General features: G+C 47.5%; 2 protein-coding genes across 2 annotated transcripts in view; one reads left to right on the top strand and one right to left on the bottom strand.

Moving 5' to 3' along the window:
- LOC142081418 (store-operated calcium entry regulator STIMATE-like) overlaps positions 1–12,381 on the top strand; it is a 37,487-nt gene extending 25,106 nt beyond the window's left edge. Inside the window, 7 exon segments of the mRNA XM_075148178.1 lie at positions 2,812–2,924; positions 4,311–4,394; positions 5,462–5,578; positions 11,425–11,497; positions 11,500–11,545; positions 11,547–11,631; positions 12,202–12,381. Coding sequence (XP_075004279.1) covers positions 2,812–2,924; positions 4,311–4,394; positions 5,462–5,578; positions 11,425–11,497; positions 11,500–11,545; positions 11,547–11,631; positions 12,202–12,315 — 632 coding nt within the window. The 3' untranslated portion in view covers positions 12,316–12,381.
- Positions 12,382–15,136: 2,755 nt separating this feature from the next.
- ITIH5 (inter-alpha-trypsin inhibitor heavy chain 5) overlaps positions 15,137–17,958 on the bottom strand; it is a 50,152-nt gene continuing 47,330 nt past the window's right edge. Inside the window, exon 14 of the mRNA XM_075143146.1 lies at positions 15,137–17,790. Within this exon, the coding sequence (XP_074999247.1) occupies positions 17,492–17,790 (299 nt within the window). The 3' untranslated portion in view covers positions 15,137–17,491. The remainder of the gene's footprint in view (positions 17,791–17,958) is intronic.

The raw sequence follows: 17,958 nt of genomic DNA on the forward strand, positions 1-17,958 counted from the left end.
CTTGCCTGCTGGTCTGGCGCTCTCTGCTTGCTGTCCTCCCAGCTCAGCAGCCTCTCTGGCCTCCCAGTCCTTCCCTCTCCCCTCCTTTGCTTCCTTCTCAATCAGCAATTAAAAAGCTGGGATGCAAGGTGATCACTCTGAGGTCTCTGGCATGGAGTCATTAGCTGGATGCCTCTACTTCCTAGCTGTAGCTTTGCAATGAGGCAAATATTCTAGTACATCGCTAACAAATGATACAATAAGGACAAATATACATGCAAATCTGTTTTGCCCTTGCTGGGAAGCAGATCACCCTAGAGCTGGGCTTGGTTGGATACCAGCTCTTACTAAATCCTGGTATGCGCTGCTGGTCTCTGTGGCCGGAGGTTTGCATAGTGGTTTGGATAAATGTGCTTTTGCAAACTGCTGGTGGTGTCTTCCCCTGCCACGTCTCAACAGTATTGTGCTGAAAAAAGTGGGGCAGAGCTCCCAGTCCGTTCATCCGACAGCGCGTCAAGCATCGGTATCTCAGGGTGAGTTGGGTTCTCTTGCACAGATGCAATTCCAAATTCCGGCCACGTTATGCTGGAAACAAGTGTTGCCAGGGGTTATCTTTATATTCAGGTGGCAGGAGGAAATGCTGCAGCTTTCCTAAGCCAGATACTGTAGCTCAGTTTTGCAGACCTGAGATATTCTGATGAGCCCAGGAAGATGATAACCAGCTGGCAGGGTGCTTACAGAGGGCTGAAGCAAGTACATGTAATAGATATGGTACCATTATCGTTGTTAACAGTACAAATATGCTTTTACTTATTACTTGGCAAGTACCCCATTGGAAACATTCATATTTAATTAGCATTGATTCTTTTTGAGTGAGTTGCTCTAAAACCTGGGGCAATGGAGCCCCTGTGTCTTGCTCAGACAGCGAATATCACATAACCAGCCATTCACTTCATCAGCAAAAAAACGAATTCTGTTTAGGACTGAAGATTTATGCTTCTTGTATTGAAAACGGTGACCAGAAATTTTCAGGCTGTTGCTGGCAACTGGGTGGGTAAGGCTTGGCAGGGAGCAAATTGCAGGTGATGTCTTTAATGATCGGTTTATTTATATTTTCTTTTATAGAGGAGTGTGCAGGATACTGACTGGTCCTTGTATAGAGAAGAGTCAGTCCAGCAATATCTTGGTCTTGGGGATTGCTCTTGGGATTAGCTTTAATTCAGAAGGGATTATCAGTCTGCCATTCTGGTCAAAATGCTGCAGGATTTTGTCAGCTACTCCTACGAGGCTCCTATCCACTGGAAGGGTGGGGGGAAAGTTGGGGGGACCCACCTCTGCGGACTTTTCTAGGTTTGCCGAGGTGAAGAGAAATGAAATCTCTGGTACCTTGACAAAAGGGTACCAGAGAAGGGGGAAACCAAATGACTGATGCCCTGAAGCAACACATGCTTGTAAGGAACTGTTTGAGTAGGATGCTGAGGTTTCTGAGCTTTCAAGCTTTCCCTGTGGATAGGATTTTAGAGGTCTGTACTTTGAGGAGATGGGATACTTGCCCCCTTGCACAAGCAGGGCTTCCTCCTCTCAAATCCCGGTATCCATCCAGCTAAAAGTAGCTCAACACCATGGGGAGGATGGCAATGCCCATCAGTGGCTGAAGGAGAGGGAAAACGGGCATCTCCAAGGCTGTGTATCCTTTCCCTCGAGCGGAGGAGAGCATATTTGTTATCCAAACCAAGATTCATAACAGTTGATTGAATCTCCTTAGAGTTACCAGGAATGGCTTTTCCATTAAGCGCTTGTGATACATACTGGGCTGTGGCCCTTGAGAGCCCAGGAGTGTCTGCAAGTGCTGGGGATGCTGGATAAACGTGGGGAATTTCAGGCCGAGCCAGAGCTGTGTATCTCCCCTTTTACAGAAGCTGATCACCTGCCTTGTAGGACACTTGTAGGACTTTTGCTCCACCAAAGCTGTTGATCTAGGAAGGGGACAGGCAATGGGGGAGGAGATGCAAGGCAAGAAGGTTTTTGGTGATGGTTTTCTCCTGTTGGTGGATTTCAGAGGCAGGTTGGTGGAACGGAGAGCAGGTCAGGAGGCAGATAAATACACGTAGTGTTAGCATCTGCTAGGTAGGCAGGGCTTTTTGAGTCATGTCTGAAATTTGTTGCTTGCTTGCCCTTCAAATTAACCAGAGGTCTGGTTAATTGCCATTTCCATTTCAGAATCAGCCCTAAAAGGAGTAGGAGGAGAGAATCAGCTTCTAGAACAAAAGGCCAGTGGTGGTAGTGGGGTATGTCATGTCTCGTGAGGGAGGGCTCTCCTGCTTATAGCCAAGTTTAATTCAAAAGCACAGCTGCAGTGTGAAAGACAAATAGCTGCCCTGATAAAGGGAGTCTGCCCAAATGGAAGTGGGGTGAATTTTTGCCCTTCTGCGCTTACCTCTCTGCATCGGTTTGCAAAGATGCAAAATGAGCTGCAACTAGTAAGGGATGCAAATCTGCTAAATTTTCTCTAATACAAGTCAGATTGACTTTTTTTTTAAACTAGAAAGATTTGAGCCTAGATCTTGGTATGTTTTGACCTTCAATGGAGCAACGACTTGTACACCCAGCAGGGACCCCAAACCTTTCTACCCCAGGCATGTGCTCCTACAACTATAGATGGAAATCTCTCCACTAGTTTAAAGTTTGGTGTCGAGTATTTGTCTTGCTGCAAAACTTGCAATATGGGAACACTGTCCCTCTAATCAGCTCAGGTATCAAGTGTGAGGCAACTCTTCTGCAAGGCTGTCTCCTCCTGTCTTCTGTCTCAGATTTAATACGCTGTTTTCCCAGGTGACCCTCCACAAGCTGCTGCCTGGATTGGCCAGTGTATCCTCTACTTGCTGATAATGGTTTTTGAGAAGACTGTGATTAGCCTTGTCCTGCTTATCCCTGGTTGGACAAAGGTAAGCTCCTAAGCTGTATTTTTTCCTAGCCACAGCTGTTGTAGCTTGTTTCTTGTCAGCTTTGCCTTTATTAGTGGTCCCCATCATAGGTCTGTAATCCTTACGACTTGTTGACATCTCTCTGTAATCATTAGCTATTACTTAAGTTTCGGGAAACATGACTTTCACAACAGTTTGGCTCTTGGTACATTCTCTTGCTAGTCAAAAGCTAGTGGAATAAAATGCTGCTTTAATTTTCTTTTCCATTCTTGGAAGGATAAAATGGGCTGGACTGGTAGCTGAGCTACTTCAGTTCTGCCAGAGGATTTCTACATTATCTCCTCAAGTCAGTTCATGTTGGTGTTTCGTGATCCCATGCCTAAACTAGGGGGACTCTTAGAGGTTAATTTGGAAAGAACTGTCCCAGTAGTATGCTGTCCTCCCCACCTTCCCCCCCGCCAACTGCCTCTGTATGGGGGCTCATGCAATGGTAATTGTGTTGATCATGAGTTTCTTTTAAAAAAATAAAAATAATAATCCTGTGGCAGTTGTAGCCACATACCTGGTGGCAGGTGGGTGTGAATCCTAGAATCATTAAGGTTGGAAAAGACCTCTAAGATCATCGAGTCCAACCGTCAACTCAACACCACCATGCCCACTACACCATGTCCCTAAGCACCACATCTACACGTCTTTTAAATACCTCCAGGGATGGGGACTCCACCACTTCCCTGGGCAGCCTGTTCCAAGGCCTGACCACTCTTTCAGGAAAGAAATTTCTCCTGATGTCCAGTGTAAACCTCCCTTGGTGCAACTTGAGGCCGTTTCCTCTCGTCCTCTCATGTGATGGGTATAGAAATCAATTCTGGGTGTTGATGGGTAACTCCAGCATTGAGTGCATTTACACGTAGTGCTTAGTACCTCACAGGCTGATGTGACTTTACTGAGAAATTATTTACAGCAATCTGGGAGCGCTTATCTGTTCCTGTGTAGAGCTTGTCCTTCTAACCCAGTAGCCTACAGTGCTGACTTGGACCTGAACATGTTGTTCATCAGCACGCCCTGCTAGATCCAGAGATGCTGCTGGATTCCTCTCCACACTTGTCACGCATGGCTGGTGTCCTTATTTTGCAGCTAGGCTCCAAGGAGCCAAGGAAAGTCCCACCAGTTGTCACGGGTAGTTAAACTGAAAGACTAGCAGTATTTATTTCTTGATCTGTACAAAATCCTGTGTTTGGCAGCTGGGCTAAAGGAATAGCCCACGTAATCTTTCTAAGAGCTTGGCTGAAGCAAAGGCTGAGGAGCCCTAGCTAGGAGACTGATGGTGTAAGAAGGCAACCAGTTTATGGCAAAGATCTCACAACAGAGCTGGTCAAATAATGCTTCTAAATGCTTTCTGCTCTGCAGCTTCAGCAGATCCTCCTGGGTTACATCCCAAACCCCCAGCTGGAGCTCGTCCTGGTCATGCTTGTTGTGCCTTTTATAGTCAATGTAAGTGATGCCTCTGCAAGCACTGGGTGGGGTGGTTTGGAAATTATGGTCCCCCCCGAATGGGGAGCGTGTACAGGAACTGGCGTGGGGCAGCCTTGAGTAACTGAGGTGGCTGGGACAGGGTGGAGGGGAGTGGAAACAAATATATTTGTTGTCATGAATACACAAATATGACACTACTGCCTTGCTATGGTCTCTGTCCCTAATTCCTGCTCCCTTGTCCAAGCTGCTGGGTGGCTGACTCTTTGAAGAAAGCTGGGGCTCATTAGCTGAGGGCTGCATCTCGGCAGCAAGCTACAGGCGTGGGAATGCCCCAAAACCGTTTAAGGTCCTATAGCGGTGACTTTTGTCAACCTGCCAATCCAGCCATTTGGCTAGACTTCAAATTGCGTTACAGCAAGGCAAGGTGTTCAGGTTACCCAGAACTATTGATTTTTGCAAAACTAGTTTGGTAAAACCTCTTGAAAGCTCAGCTTTTTCCTTGGTTCCCCTGATTCTGGATAATCCTTGACCTGCTGCTTAGTTCCTGCTAAAATGGGAAGTGAGAACAAGGTGTTAATATTCAGATCTGCCCTGGACAAGGAGTGAGTCAAACTCTTTTCAGTTTATACCTGGATGGATGCAGCAGTGGCAAAGTTGGGTTTACCTGCCTGTGCTACCAGCCTCTCCCCCCACCCCAGGCTGCATTTCCTTATTTGAAAGCAAACTCTGGTTCTCAAAGAACTGACCAGGGACTGATGTGGACAGAGCAGGTGAACCTGGCATGGAGCAGATGGTTATTTCCTGGTGGAAACTTGGCCTATTGTGGTCTTTTTTTTTTTTTTCCCCCGTCCTTCACTGGGTCTTCAGCAACTATGGCATCAACAGGATTTATGTGAGAAGGGATCTCAGGAATTTGACTCATCCAACCCCCATGGACACACTTGATGCAGGGTTAATTTAGATATTAAATTAGGTGGATCAAGGCTGGACATATGGAGAAACCAAAAGGAAAAGAAATAGTTGTGATTGAATGACTTTGTATTTTGGTCTCTGCAATCTGTTCATGCAACTTCTTTCTCCCCAAGGCCATTATGTTCTGGGTTGTGGACAGCTTGATCATGAGGAAATACAAGCAGAAGGACACCCTGGACATCAATGGATCCATAGAAACTCCTCGGGCTCGGAGGACTGAGGAATCTCAGGTAAGACCAAGGATGTTCTGTGTCTGAGACCAAACTGCAAGCCTGTGGCATGGTCTGTGTGCTTCACCACAACTGTGCAGCCATCGGTGCCATTGTGCACAGCCGTGCCATCGTGTTGCCTAGACCTAGGGTGATGCTTCATGCATGGGATCGATGACCCTGCTAAGTCAAACTGACTTTCCATGTTTGTAGCTGAGGTCAACAGAGGGGTGTTTTCTGGGATGATCTGGCCCTGTCTAACAAAGAGCGATTACAGCCTATAAAGTGTTGCTGAAATATTGCCCTAAATGATGGCAGTATCTTCTGAGGGATGAGCTAGCTTTTGCACTAACCTGTGTGGGCTTGTTGGAGTGGCAGGCTGAAGCTGGTGGGTACTTCCGCACTGTCTCTTTCAACTTTCCCGTTTTTAATTGTAATTAATCTTGGCTTAGAAGAGCTTGCTTTCCTTACTGTAATTGGTAGCATCCTTTTTAGAGGACAAGGCCCAGCTGGGAATCCTATTTTTGTCAGCGTTTGTATTTTTTTCAGCCAGATGATGGTCCCTTAGCTGTAGAAAACTGTATTTTGTGTAGTCTGAGCTTGACACTTAAAAGTTATGGGGGGGGAGGAAGGGCTCCAGTCCTAGCAGACTTTGTTCTGGGGGTTTGCTGGGCAGGTGGTGTCTGTGCTTCTCATCGGCTTTTGGGCAGAGACCACAACCTGAATCGCTGGGTTGAATTTCCTTCCTTCCCCTGGCACCCAGACCCTGTTTCGAAGTGCTCTGTGTACGACTGCTGATATCCTACAGCTCACTGGCGAGACTCGCTGAGATAAGATAGCTTCTGGCAGTTGCAGGCTGGCTCCTGGAGTAGCTTCTGCTGAGGAATTTAGGATGAACAGAAATAGCTCTTGCTTTCTGAGAGCTCTTTTATAAAGAATAACTCTGCTCTTTTGCTGGTGGGTGGGATGGCCAACTACTGGTGATACTGCAATGCCCACAGAGGTAATAGCGTTTATCGGCGTGCTTGGCAGCCTGCACGGCAACGATGGCTTCCACGGCTCAAGGGCGCAGTGGGGAAGCGGCCGCCGCTCATGGGGACGTGGTGTTGGAGGCGTCCTCCCTCTGGCAGGAAGGGCAGGCAGATGTGAGCAGCTGTTGAGGCAAGTGAGTCACTCCTCCTGGCCTGGCCTCCAGAGAAACAGTTGTAGCTTGGCGAGGTCACTAGAAACATGCAAGCAGTGTGCCCCAGGGAGTTTCCCAAGTGGTGTGTGTGGTGAGGGCATCCTCCAGAAACCTTGTATTGTTTTGGGGAGAGGAGGGAAGAGAGGCCTGAGCTGGGCAGTGCCAGTATGTCTTGATAGTTGTGCATTGAACCTAAGAACTCATACCTGGGACATGAAGGTGGATTAACTCTCGGCATGAACGTCTCCCCGGTTTCTTCGTGGCGATTCATGTTCAAGAGTGGTACTTCCTTGAAAGAGCTAGTTTGGAGGTCTGGAGGTAAAAGTGGTGGTGAAGATCCGTCTTACTGGATATGCTGGTGTGTTCCTGAAGGTTTAAGATCGGTTAAAATTACATCAGCTTAAAAACAAGTGTAAGGAGGTGGCATCTCTAGCTGAGACACTAATCGCCTTTCCGGCCTTTCAAACCTAAATTTGGAGCGTTTAGTCTTACAGATCACTTGCTGCTGTGGATTCACAGATGGTATCGCAGTTAATGGTTTTCCATGGAAATGGAGCTGATCCTCTGCCTTACTTCACTGAAGGTGGGGCAAATGTTTTGTGGCCTCTAGCTCAGTTTTGGAAAATCTGAAGGGAAGATATCTGTTAATCTCCAGAAGCTAGGAAAGGCTCTTCTGGTAGCTCAACTGGACAGGTTGTTTCAGGCAGTGGAAACTGGACTCCCACAGTCTGACTCTTGTTGTCAAAGGCTTCTTCCATCTTCCGAGTACTTGACTCTTTTTCTCAGACAAATTTTTGCGGAGACCTTCGGTGTGGAGATCATCTGTCCATCTTGAAACCCTCTGATCCATTACTACAGTGGAGCTATCAAGGGGTCTGGTTTGTACCTGGAGCAGTCGACGGGGACTGCCTCCTTTCTGCTCGGACATGTTCCTGTGCCTCTGGCCCAACAAATAGTTTGGGCAGAGAAGGCAGGTGATGAAGAAATATAGAAGTGGGTGACCTGCTTTTCCAACTGTTGCTTGGCACTGGGCCTTGAGGTATAGCCATAGGCTCCTGCTTCATTTGTCAACTTTTTAGGCTATGAATTAAAGATAATGTTGGCTGGCTGGGCCTTACAGCTGGATTGGTTGGAATTTAGGCTCGAAAACAGAAAATGAGGGTTTGCTGGGCTCGTTGCTGCTAATAACCTGTTCTCGTGGGGGAGTTTCTTCCACAGAGAGGGAGGGAGGCTGAGAAGCATCTCTACAGGGCAGAGCTGGCTGAGGGTAATGTGTCCCGCAGTTTATCAGGGTTCATCAGGGCTGTCTAGCAGCAGGCGCCAACAGCTCCCCATCACGCTGCCTTCTTGAATTTCAACCCTCTGCCTATCTTGCCAATAGAGAGTGTCATTATTTTCACTCGAACTAGCAGTTTGTGTTCGGAAAAGGCAGGGGAAAGAGGATGGAGAACGGAAAGGGCGGGCTGGAGTTAAGCTGTTAAACACCCCAAAAACCCACACTCAATATTTTCTGTAGGGAATAGCAGGAAAATGCAGCTTTGTCCTTGGCTTGGTAGACCAGCTGGGTAGCAAGAAGAAACCCAGCAACCAGCAATCCTGCCACTGGTGTCACTTACTGACTCCTCCTTTGGTGTAGACCAAAGAACTGGCAGTCTCTTGTGGGCTTTAGGGCTCTTCTGGTGAGCCACAGATGTGACCATGGGCTCTTGCTTGTAATGGAACAACTGCTGAACCTTTTTTACACTGAAACTCTGAGAGGGACAAACTTGTTCTTATGGCTGGAAGAATTTCACCATTCCTTCCAAGTCAGTCTTAAAGCTTTCTGTTGTTTCAGACTTGTGCCCTGCCTTGGTAAATCTTCACACAGTCTTTTTTTGCCATCTCGTGGGATGGAAAGGGATCTCTCAAGAGTGCCAGTCTGAATCCAGTGCTGTTCAGGCTGGGGAAATGCGTTCATCTGCATGGCCCTTATTTCTGCTTTGTATGTGTCCTGCCCTTGACCTGCGTCTCTTTTCCCTTGCCCTTGCAAGTGCCAATAAACTTTAGATCTTATCAGTGATTTCTTTGTTTCCTCCACTCAGGAAAACAACTCAGTTTTAATAATGTTTTATTTGATCTTTTTTTGAACTTGTTTCTAGTTTTTTCCCAAGGGTGGTGTGCGAGTTTCTGCTCCTTTTCTGAAGGCTTACGTTTTCAGAGACGAGCCTTAAAGCAAAATTTGGTCTAATGACGGTGGTACTTGTGAGAACCATTAGGGTGAAACTAGAGGCTAGTTTAAGGTTGAGAGGAAAGCTAATATACTACATACGGACCTGCCTTTGGTCAGCATGGAGTTCAGCACCTATCCCGATTCCCTTCATAGGAGCTGTGACTTTTGGCAAATCCCTAGACTGAAGATGCTGGTGAATGCCAATACCTATGCTGCTTGCTTTTAAGTATTGAAGAATACTCCAAGAGCGAGTTTGATTTGCTGGTTGCTTAACTGAGCTGATTTTTAAATAGCTCAAGGTGAGCTAAGGTTCCTGGTCCTACGGGGAAGCTAAATGAAGGTGGGCATAGGGGTGCCTCTGGAAGGAGACTCTCCCACCTGTCAGCTCTACTGACTCATGGGAACTTATCTAAGCTCAGATGCAGGAGAACAGTGGGATGGGTCCTACCTCTACACCAAGCTGGTGGAGCTTTAGGCAAACAGGTTTTCACTGCTAGCAGGGAAATGGCCCCAGAGCTTCTTTGTTTTACAACCTGTGTCATAGTTCTCATCTGTCTGTGCAACCTCTTTCTCTGCCGCTGAGATGGCTTGGTTATCTGAAGGGTCTGCTTGGATGGAGTACCAAACCGGTAGGCAGCCTCTTCCCCCAGACGGGAAGGGTTGACAGAGCACGTGGGCAGCCCTGTTTCAGCAGCGTGACCCACTTTGTTTTGCAAGCTGCTGGCCTCCTGGCGCGGGGAGGAATGCATGAAGTATTTGAGGACTGCTGAGCGAGACAGTAGCACATTGTCCTGGGACTGGGAAACCGTGGTCCATTCCCAGCTGTGCCACCGACCCGCTGTGATCCTGACCTGGATGCATCCGCAGGGGAAGCGCCTTGTCCAAGTTGTGCTGAAAACTCTCAAACTGAAGTTTGGCTTGAAAACCATATCTGAGGGTACGTCTCATGACTGTGAGAGCAATGAGGTGCTGTCTCGTGATGAACCTCCCTGAAGAACGGCGGAAGGATTACTGGGGGACTGTTGGCTCGAGCGGCTTCATACAAGTTGTGTGGTGGGCAGGTAGCAGCCTGGATGGGTCTGGATGCACAGCGCTTAGTGCCTGCTCAGTCAGCCACGCTTGGCTGCAACGGGATTTGAGTTTGCAGCTGAAACCCACTGAAATTACCAGTTCTTTGGGCCCCAAAACTAGCCTGTTGCAGCCTGTCACAGTTCAGTGAGTTTATAATGCTGCGTGTGACTAATTATCCACCCATTTTTTTCAGGTTCAACAGCATCACAATATTAATATGACAAACAGAGGAAGTCTTCACTTGGAAGAGATGGAAACTTCCCAGTGTGTGTCTTGAACCAAAAAATATTCCTTGAGACCAATGTGGGGGGGGGGGGACGCATGAGAACTTAATCTGATCTACTGCTATCCTTTGAGTGTCTGACTTGCTGCTGTGAAGATAACAACATCAGATGGAGGGGCTGGAGCGTGCGTGAGGGCGGGGAGGAACTCTTCCCCTGCGGCTCTTCTACGCCTTTGAAGTCATTGAGTCATCGCAGTTTGTTTTTCCTGTTTAGTCATTTTGTTGCTGTGGTGACTGGTGCTGCCGAAGCGCTAACGAGTGGAGGGCATGTGAATTCACAGCTGTGCCCGGAGATAGCCGCGGATAAGACTAATTCCTCCATGCTCCTGGTTTTGCCCAAGCTCCAGGACTGGCCGAGCTGTTGGGGACGCTCTGTGGGTGAAGGTGCTTGGCTGAAAGCCCTGCACCATCCCTTGACTTGTGCCTTTGAGCTGGAAGGCTGCTGCCAGTCAGGTGCAGCGAGGCTCCATAGTGCATTGGTTCAGTCTTTGGAGCAAGGCGGGGGTGAGATGGGGCTGAGGCTTGGGTGGGAGGTCTACACGGCCTTGCTGGAGGAAGCTATGTTTGTGGGGGTGGTTGTGGTACCTGCCTCTTGTCCCTGCATCGGCCATGAACTAACGATGGTGTTTGGGTTCTGTGATGGGCAAGTGGAGGAGGGGGAAAGGGCTGCTGGCATTGCTCACCCAGGGAGATAAAACTGGAGGCCCTTGGCTCTGCTGTTAGGCTTGTGGCCCCCTCGTAGAGTTGGGGGCTGAGGTGCCAAGGACCTGACCAGGCTTCTGGTGTGCATGACTAGTGTTTACAGAAATCCCACGATTCATCTGAGATCCTGAGTGCTGCTGGGCATGACACAAGCTGTAGCGCAAGGGCTGACCGCACTGCCGCTGCGCTTAGAGGTAGCTACTGCCGGGGTAATGGCAGCAGGGCTTCTCTTGCCCGACGCTGGGTGTTCGAGGTAAGAAGAAGGGGTAGGATGGGGTTGTGCAAATAATCTGTCAAGCCATGAATATTACCCATGCAAACTGCTCGTCCATCCAGCCTGTGGCTGGCGTTGGGTTTCAGCTCTTCTGCAGTCAGTGCGGCCATAGCCCAAGTAAAATCCGGCCTTTTTCCTCTTCCAGATGATGTGGCTGGAGGATGCCCCACGCGTGGCTCCATCTGCGTCGTGCAAACGCTCCCGGCCGGTGGCAGCCAGTTTAGCTCAAAACAGCCTGTTGGTAGCTCCAAGTCTGAAGTTAGCTACTGAGAGCGTAGGTGTTCCTGGAGGCAATGGGCAGCCTTTTGATCATGCAGCAAAGCTGTGGGCTTTCTTACCTGGAGAGGTACCGGTGAGAGGTGACAGTGCTCTATTTTGGCTCCCACAATTCAAACTGAGCCAGGAGCTGATGTGCCAGATAGAAATAAGATGATACCAGGCTAGGACACCACTCCTGAGCTTGCTGGCCATGGCTGAAGCTAACCCTGTAGCACTGCTTGCTCTTCTGGCTAAGCTCTGGAGATAGCAAGCAGCTGGGGGCCTGGGAAAAGGTCTACATTTGGTACAGCTGTTTACAAAATATGTGGCCTAGTTTTTGTGCATCTCCACTGAGGCTGCAGCCTGGCCTGAACATGCATGTCTACATGTGAGTCCCGTCCACGGTGAACAGAGCTTTTAGCTGCCTGTTCTGCTCTTGAGGGGGTGGGGGGGTTGGGACACCAGATTATCTTGGTGTCTGCACCCAAATCTGTCTGGCTGTTGTCAGAGATACGGTCAAGGTGACCTTGAGACCTTTTCTATCTGCCAGAGAGGATTAGATCTTGTAGCAGACCCTCTAGGTGTGCTTGACCCCTTCAGCAAGCAGTATCAAGAAGAGCTGAGAACTTTCACTCCATCAGCATCTGTCTGTTCTCCTTTCTAGGTGTTACTCTCTCCAGACATGGATTTTGATCAGTCTGAAAGTGAACAGGATATTTCAGGACTCCAGGGAACCAACCAGAAGATGAAGCAGCCCAGCTATCAAGTGGTCATCTGACAACACCGAGACAAGGGAGGTGGAGGAAGGGAAGCAGCACTGGTGATCCTTGAGCTGGCTGAGGAAGGGCGGGGTGGGGACTGCTAGTTGACCCCTATGGATCTGCAGAGATCCTTCTGCCTGCCTCATCTAGATGTATCCTTCTGCAGTTGTCTCTTCGGGATGGTATCTGTGCATCCTGTACAGGCTTGAGCAGTATCTGCTTTACCTGTCTGACCCTAACCTGTACACACGCAGGCACGTTGAGGTTAGGGGTATGGGTATGTACTTCCCCTGGCTGGCCAGCTGGGTGTAACTTTTTGTCAGGGCTAGAGACTGAAATCAAAAGATTGTCTGCTTTTTTTTATAGAAAAAAAAACATCTATCCTGTACTACCTGAACTGTGACACTTTTATATGCACAATACTCAGAAGAATTGGTTTGAAATATGTATTTAAATGTCTTGAATTGGGAAGATTGTCTCAGTGGATCTGATCCTTTTTACTGTTTTATAAGGAATGCAATAAATATTTGACCTAAAACTGCTTCATAAATGAAATGCCTTTATGTGCTTAATGTTTTGCAAAACCCTACCCCTGTAAAGGAGAGGAAGGGGATCTCTTGAAATCTTTCCTGACCAGATCCTCAGAGGGCAGATGATCTTTCTGCAGCAGGGCTATTCTAGTAAACCTACAGGAGAAGAGCTGAGCCGCAGTGCTGAGTTTTGTAGATGGGTTAACGAGCCCCTTCAGTGCAAAGACCTGATGTGCTGCAGCATCAGCCTGTGCTGGACTCCAGACTGGAACAGACTCAGAGATCATCCCAGTTGCCACCTTACAAGTGGGTGTTTACTGGGAACTAGAAGTTGACTACTTTCCTTTTACCTGGTTTAAAATAAGCATATAAAATCTCTGCAGGACCTGATTCAAAAACTAGATCTGAAGAGTCAACTGAAGCCCCATTAACCAGGTCTTCTGGGGGTAAGGGAATGACCTCAAGTAGGACTGCTGCAGGAGAAGACCCCTGGCTCATCCCAGATCTGGCACCTTTTGCTCCAAGTGTGAGGTGCAGGGCTTTGCCCTTGCTCTCTCGTTAACATATTGTATTCATCTATAAACACACAAAAATGCAAAACACTTTGCAGCTCTCCTGGGGGGAGAGAGAGCGCGCAGAGCAGCTGCATAATGCACTCCCTGGGTGCAGATACACAGCTGTGATGAGACCTGTACAGAGTCCAAATGGTGGAGAGTCCTCAGAGCAGGGCCTGATCTGGGATCCACTGATCTGAACCCATAGACCCGGTTGAGCTGTAGACAGGCTTTGCTTATTGCAAGACAGTCCTCAGAAGTGTTGGGCAGGAATTATCTTTTATTTTTCCTCCCTCCTTTGTATTTTCCCAAGAAAACACTGCTTGTTAAGGAGTGGAAAATAAAGGATTTGGATTTTCTAACTTAGACTGATTTAGACTTTTAAAAGCTGAGCTGAGACCGTGTGAAGTTTTTAGGTTTTGTGAGTTTTTTGGATTTGTTTTTTTTTTCCTTAACTTCAGAGTAGTTTCGAAGCATTAGATGCAAATCAAAGTCTTGCATGCCCCTTAGTGAACTAGACACGCTTGGCTACACTTGCAGCTGTGCAGCGTTATACTGTATTTCTGGAAATTAAGTCCTTTTTTTGTTTCTTCCTTACTTAATGAGGGGTCAAAATCCTACTTGTACTGGCACATCAAATGGCTTTTGGAACACATGGCACACAGCTCTCTGAATAGATCATTTATATTGCTTAGTGAAATTGGTTTCACAATGCAACTTTTGCTTGTCTGGCGGAGTTCTGCGCTGGTAAGGGCTGGAATAACTCCTGTGCTGTTTAAGGTCTTGACTGAAAATAGATTAAAACAGCTTCCCTATTAGAAACTTGCTTCTTATTTTGAGGTGTACTGGTATTTTGGGTTTTGTTCTTGCTATAGGGCCGCATAGTGCAATGCTGCATTATGTGAAGAATGCATATTCAGCCACCGCAAAGTCCTTGTCTTAAAATGGAAGGTGAGTGACGTGATCTTCATCTTAGCCCATAGTTAAGGCTGGCCGAGAAGGCTCACGGTAGGCAATAGCAGGGCAAGTATGATGTAGGTGAAGGTTGTTCCCCTCGAGCATTGCGTAGCCAGTGCTGTTTCGGCAACCCTAAATTGAGGAGTCCCTCGTCTGAAATGGTGGTGCGCATTGGCCTCCGAAGTGATTGCTCAGCCCTCATTCCTGAGCTGTCTGAGCAGCTCGCAATCTTTAACCGTATCACGGCAAAACAAAGTGCTCTGTGACACTCTTGGAGACGAGAACAAATGTGTGCCTGTACGTGCAGTTGTTGCAGTGCGCTTCCGGGGAGCTCTGTGCTACAGCAAAGGGATGTGAGGACCTGGACACATTCTCTTTCCCCGCTTTAAGGATGGGGAAAGCTGAAGCTTACAGTCCATGACCTGCCTTTGCTCTTACCGCTCTTGGGGCAACAGGAGCACAAACTCTGGTTTCCCGTGTCCTGTGCTACTGTATTTAAATGTTGGATCAGTCTTCTCTATGTGGTTAAGTTCTCAGTTTAGCGTGGGAGTAGACCCCTGGGGTCTGTTCAAATAACACACGTCTTGCTTCCTACCAAGTGTATAGGTGCTGGTGAACATCATTGACCTTTAATTTTCTGCTTAAATTACTTTAGTTCCTAACCTATTGTTATCTTGTGAGTGGTTCTTTCAGCCAACTGGTAATATGAGCTTGTCCAGCAGCATAAAACATACATAACCTTAGCTTCAAAGCTCGTTTTATCTTCACCAAATGAAAGCTTCACTGCAGTGTTCACTGTAAAATATTTATTGTGAAATGGATAACTGGAGCCTTAACAAGAACTTGAGTATATTGCTCCAGGTGCTTCACATGGCTGGGAAGGTGGACTTGATCATTGTTCTTTTCAGGCTCTGAAAGAAATACGTTTCCTTGGCTGGAGGAGGAGGAAGAGGAGTAATGATGCACCTGAAGCATTAGCTCTGTGTGTGTGTGTCTATACATATCTATATACAGGAGAGATGAGACAAGAGGAGAGCCTAAGCCAATGGCTCCCCTTAGCAATACACTTGAACAGCAAAATGTGGGAGGAGAGCAAAGATTTCAAAGAAATCTCTTTTCAGTAAGGACAGTATGAAGACACCTGCCAAACTCTGGACTGTAGAAGTTCACTGCCACTATGCTGTTCACCCTGTGCTAGTGAAATGGGAGGTTATTTGGGAATGGGCTGGGTGAGCCTCCTCCTGTCTGTTTGGGTGGAGAAGTCAACTTTTTCTCATCTTATTCTTGGCCCAGGAGCATTAGCATCTCGGGTTATTGCATGCGCAGGCTTGTGCTGAAGGTCTTGCCTTCAGTTCTCCCTTGCAGGAGAGCTATTTCTCAAGATAGCTGGGCTCAAAGCAGTAGTTTTCTTTATGTTTTGCACTAATTGAGCTCTCTGTAAGGGTCTTCCAGAGTGCAATTAAATCTAGCCGGTTGCTTTCAGCTGTTTTCCTCTTCCCCACAGCACGTGGTGTGAATAAACAACCATGCTTGCTACCTGCTCTGCTGTCACAGTGCCAGCAGTACTCACTGGATGATCAAGCAACTGGAAAACCACCACCCCACCCCCAGCAGCTGGAGCTCCTACAGCAACAATATGATTTAATTTTTAAATATGCAAAAAATCAGTCAAGTTTGAACCTATTTGTATAGGTCTCTGGCAACTCTTTTCTCCTAACACATGGATATCATTTAGCTCCTGGAGATGCTTCCACACCCACCCTCCTTCCTTTCAGTTCTGGAAAGGCAGACTATACATGAGCTCAATTTGGCCTTGCCATATAAATGTCTTTGTGGTTGTTGAAGTCCTCTTTGGCCAGGTTCTCTACTAAGCAAACTCCCCTATGGCTGATCTATAGCATTATTCAGTGATGCCTCACTTTAAAATAGACCACAGCCTTGCAGTTTGGGTTTGGAGGTTTCTTTGCAGAGCAGCACCAGCTGCAGTGGGGGTGGCTGGCGGACCCTTCTGTAACCTCCTGCTGCCAAATTCCTGCTGCGTACAAATTCCTGCAGTGTAAGGAAGGAGATGGAGCCAGGGAAATTGGGATGAAAAATTTTTGACAATTTGGAGTAAATAAAGACTTCCTCCCTGATTAGAAAAGCATCTAGAAATGTCTAGTCTAAATTCAAGAGGCTGCTTCGTAGGGTCATAAGCTATCACGGGTGCTGGTTCATCGTCCTTTAGAGAATTTAAATCTCTGCTAAGCAGAAGCGATGCTCTGCTCAAGGAGGTGGCAGGTCTGTTGGAAGCTCACGGTGGAACTTTGTTTCTCTCTGGGGGAGCCAAGACTCAAGAAATCACTAAACCTGCAATGTTATTTAAATGAGATGCTTCATGGAATGGGACCTGCACCACTCCTGTTGCTGCTGAAGACCAGAGATGCTTTTTAAGCATGCAGCCTGTGCATGAGACAGCAATAAACCACATGAAAGTTTTCACCACTGTTTTAAGGGTCTGTAGTGGTTCGGGGAACATCATGCTTAGTGGCAAACCCAGACCCCATCCCAATAACCAAGAAAGCAATACCCTCTTGTGGCCTGTTGATTTAAGGTTTTGATTTCTTTGTTACCTCTTTGATGCTAATGGGTCACTGCAGATGAATATCCACCCACCTCTCCTCTCTCTCTCTTCTTTCCCCAGGGACCACGGTTGGAGCAGGTGCTCCAAGTCACTGCTTTGCAAGGCGTATCACCCAAGGTTGTCTCTCTAGATAGGCACTGTGCTGTATGATCTGTGCCTCTCACTGAGTGACTCATCAGCCCCTGGGGGTATTGCACAGATCCCTGCATGCGGTTATTTTAAGGCCAGCAGCTCTCTGCACTGTTTGATATGAGTGCTGGCCCATTTCTCCCTCCCTTCCCACTGGGAGAGCACCGATCACGCCTTTAACCATGTCCTCAATCCTCCCCCCCAAACCTCCTTGTCTTCAGGAATTTGATCAACAATGTTCATCTAGCATGAAAGAGAGACAGCTGATTTCCAAGAGCAAAAAGCCTTGGTTTCTTTGGCACCAAAAAGTAAAGGAATATTCATAAGTTGCCTAGCTCTAGAGGCTTCAGAAGGGAACCGCTGTCACACATGCTGCTGCAATGCATTGCTGTGATCGGTCTTAACGGCTGTTAATCATCCCAAAGCTGGTCCCTGTGTCAAAAGGATGAGAAGCCAAGTAGTCTTTATAGCTCCCATCGATCAGTTTGTCCGCATTGTTTTTGGCAAACCAGCAGTCAACTTCCTGCTGGCCGTTGTAGATCCTCCTCTGCTTCCACACAACAGGAACAAGCCGTCCCTTCACTTTCAGGGTATTTGTAGGGTTTGGCTTCAATGCTTCAGTTTGGTTCTGACCAACCTGCTGATGACTTGTGTTTAGAGATTCCTGAAGAAGTTTGACTTCATGGTTCAAGAACTGACCTGCAAGGCAAGATAAAATAGATTCCATGACTGGCTGTTTTGTGCCTGTTTATAAGTTGTTCAGGTTTGGTTTTGTTTTTTTTTTTTAAGTAGACCATGTTTTGAGGATTCTTAGCATATAGGGTGGTAAAGGGCTTCTCTGCAATAGCAGGGTGAATCTAGGTCCTG

Source organism: Calonectris borealis, chromosome 1, assembly GCF_964195595.1.
Source record: "Calonectris borealis chromosome 1, bCalBor7.hap1.2, whole genome shotgun sequence".
Classification (NCBI taxonomy): Eukaryota; Metazoa; Chordata; class Aves; order Procellariiformes; family Procellariidae; genus Calonectris; species Calonectris borealis.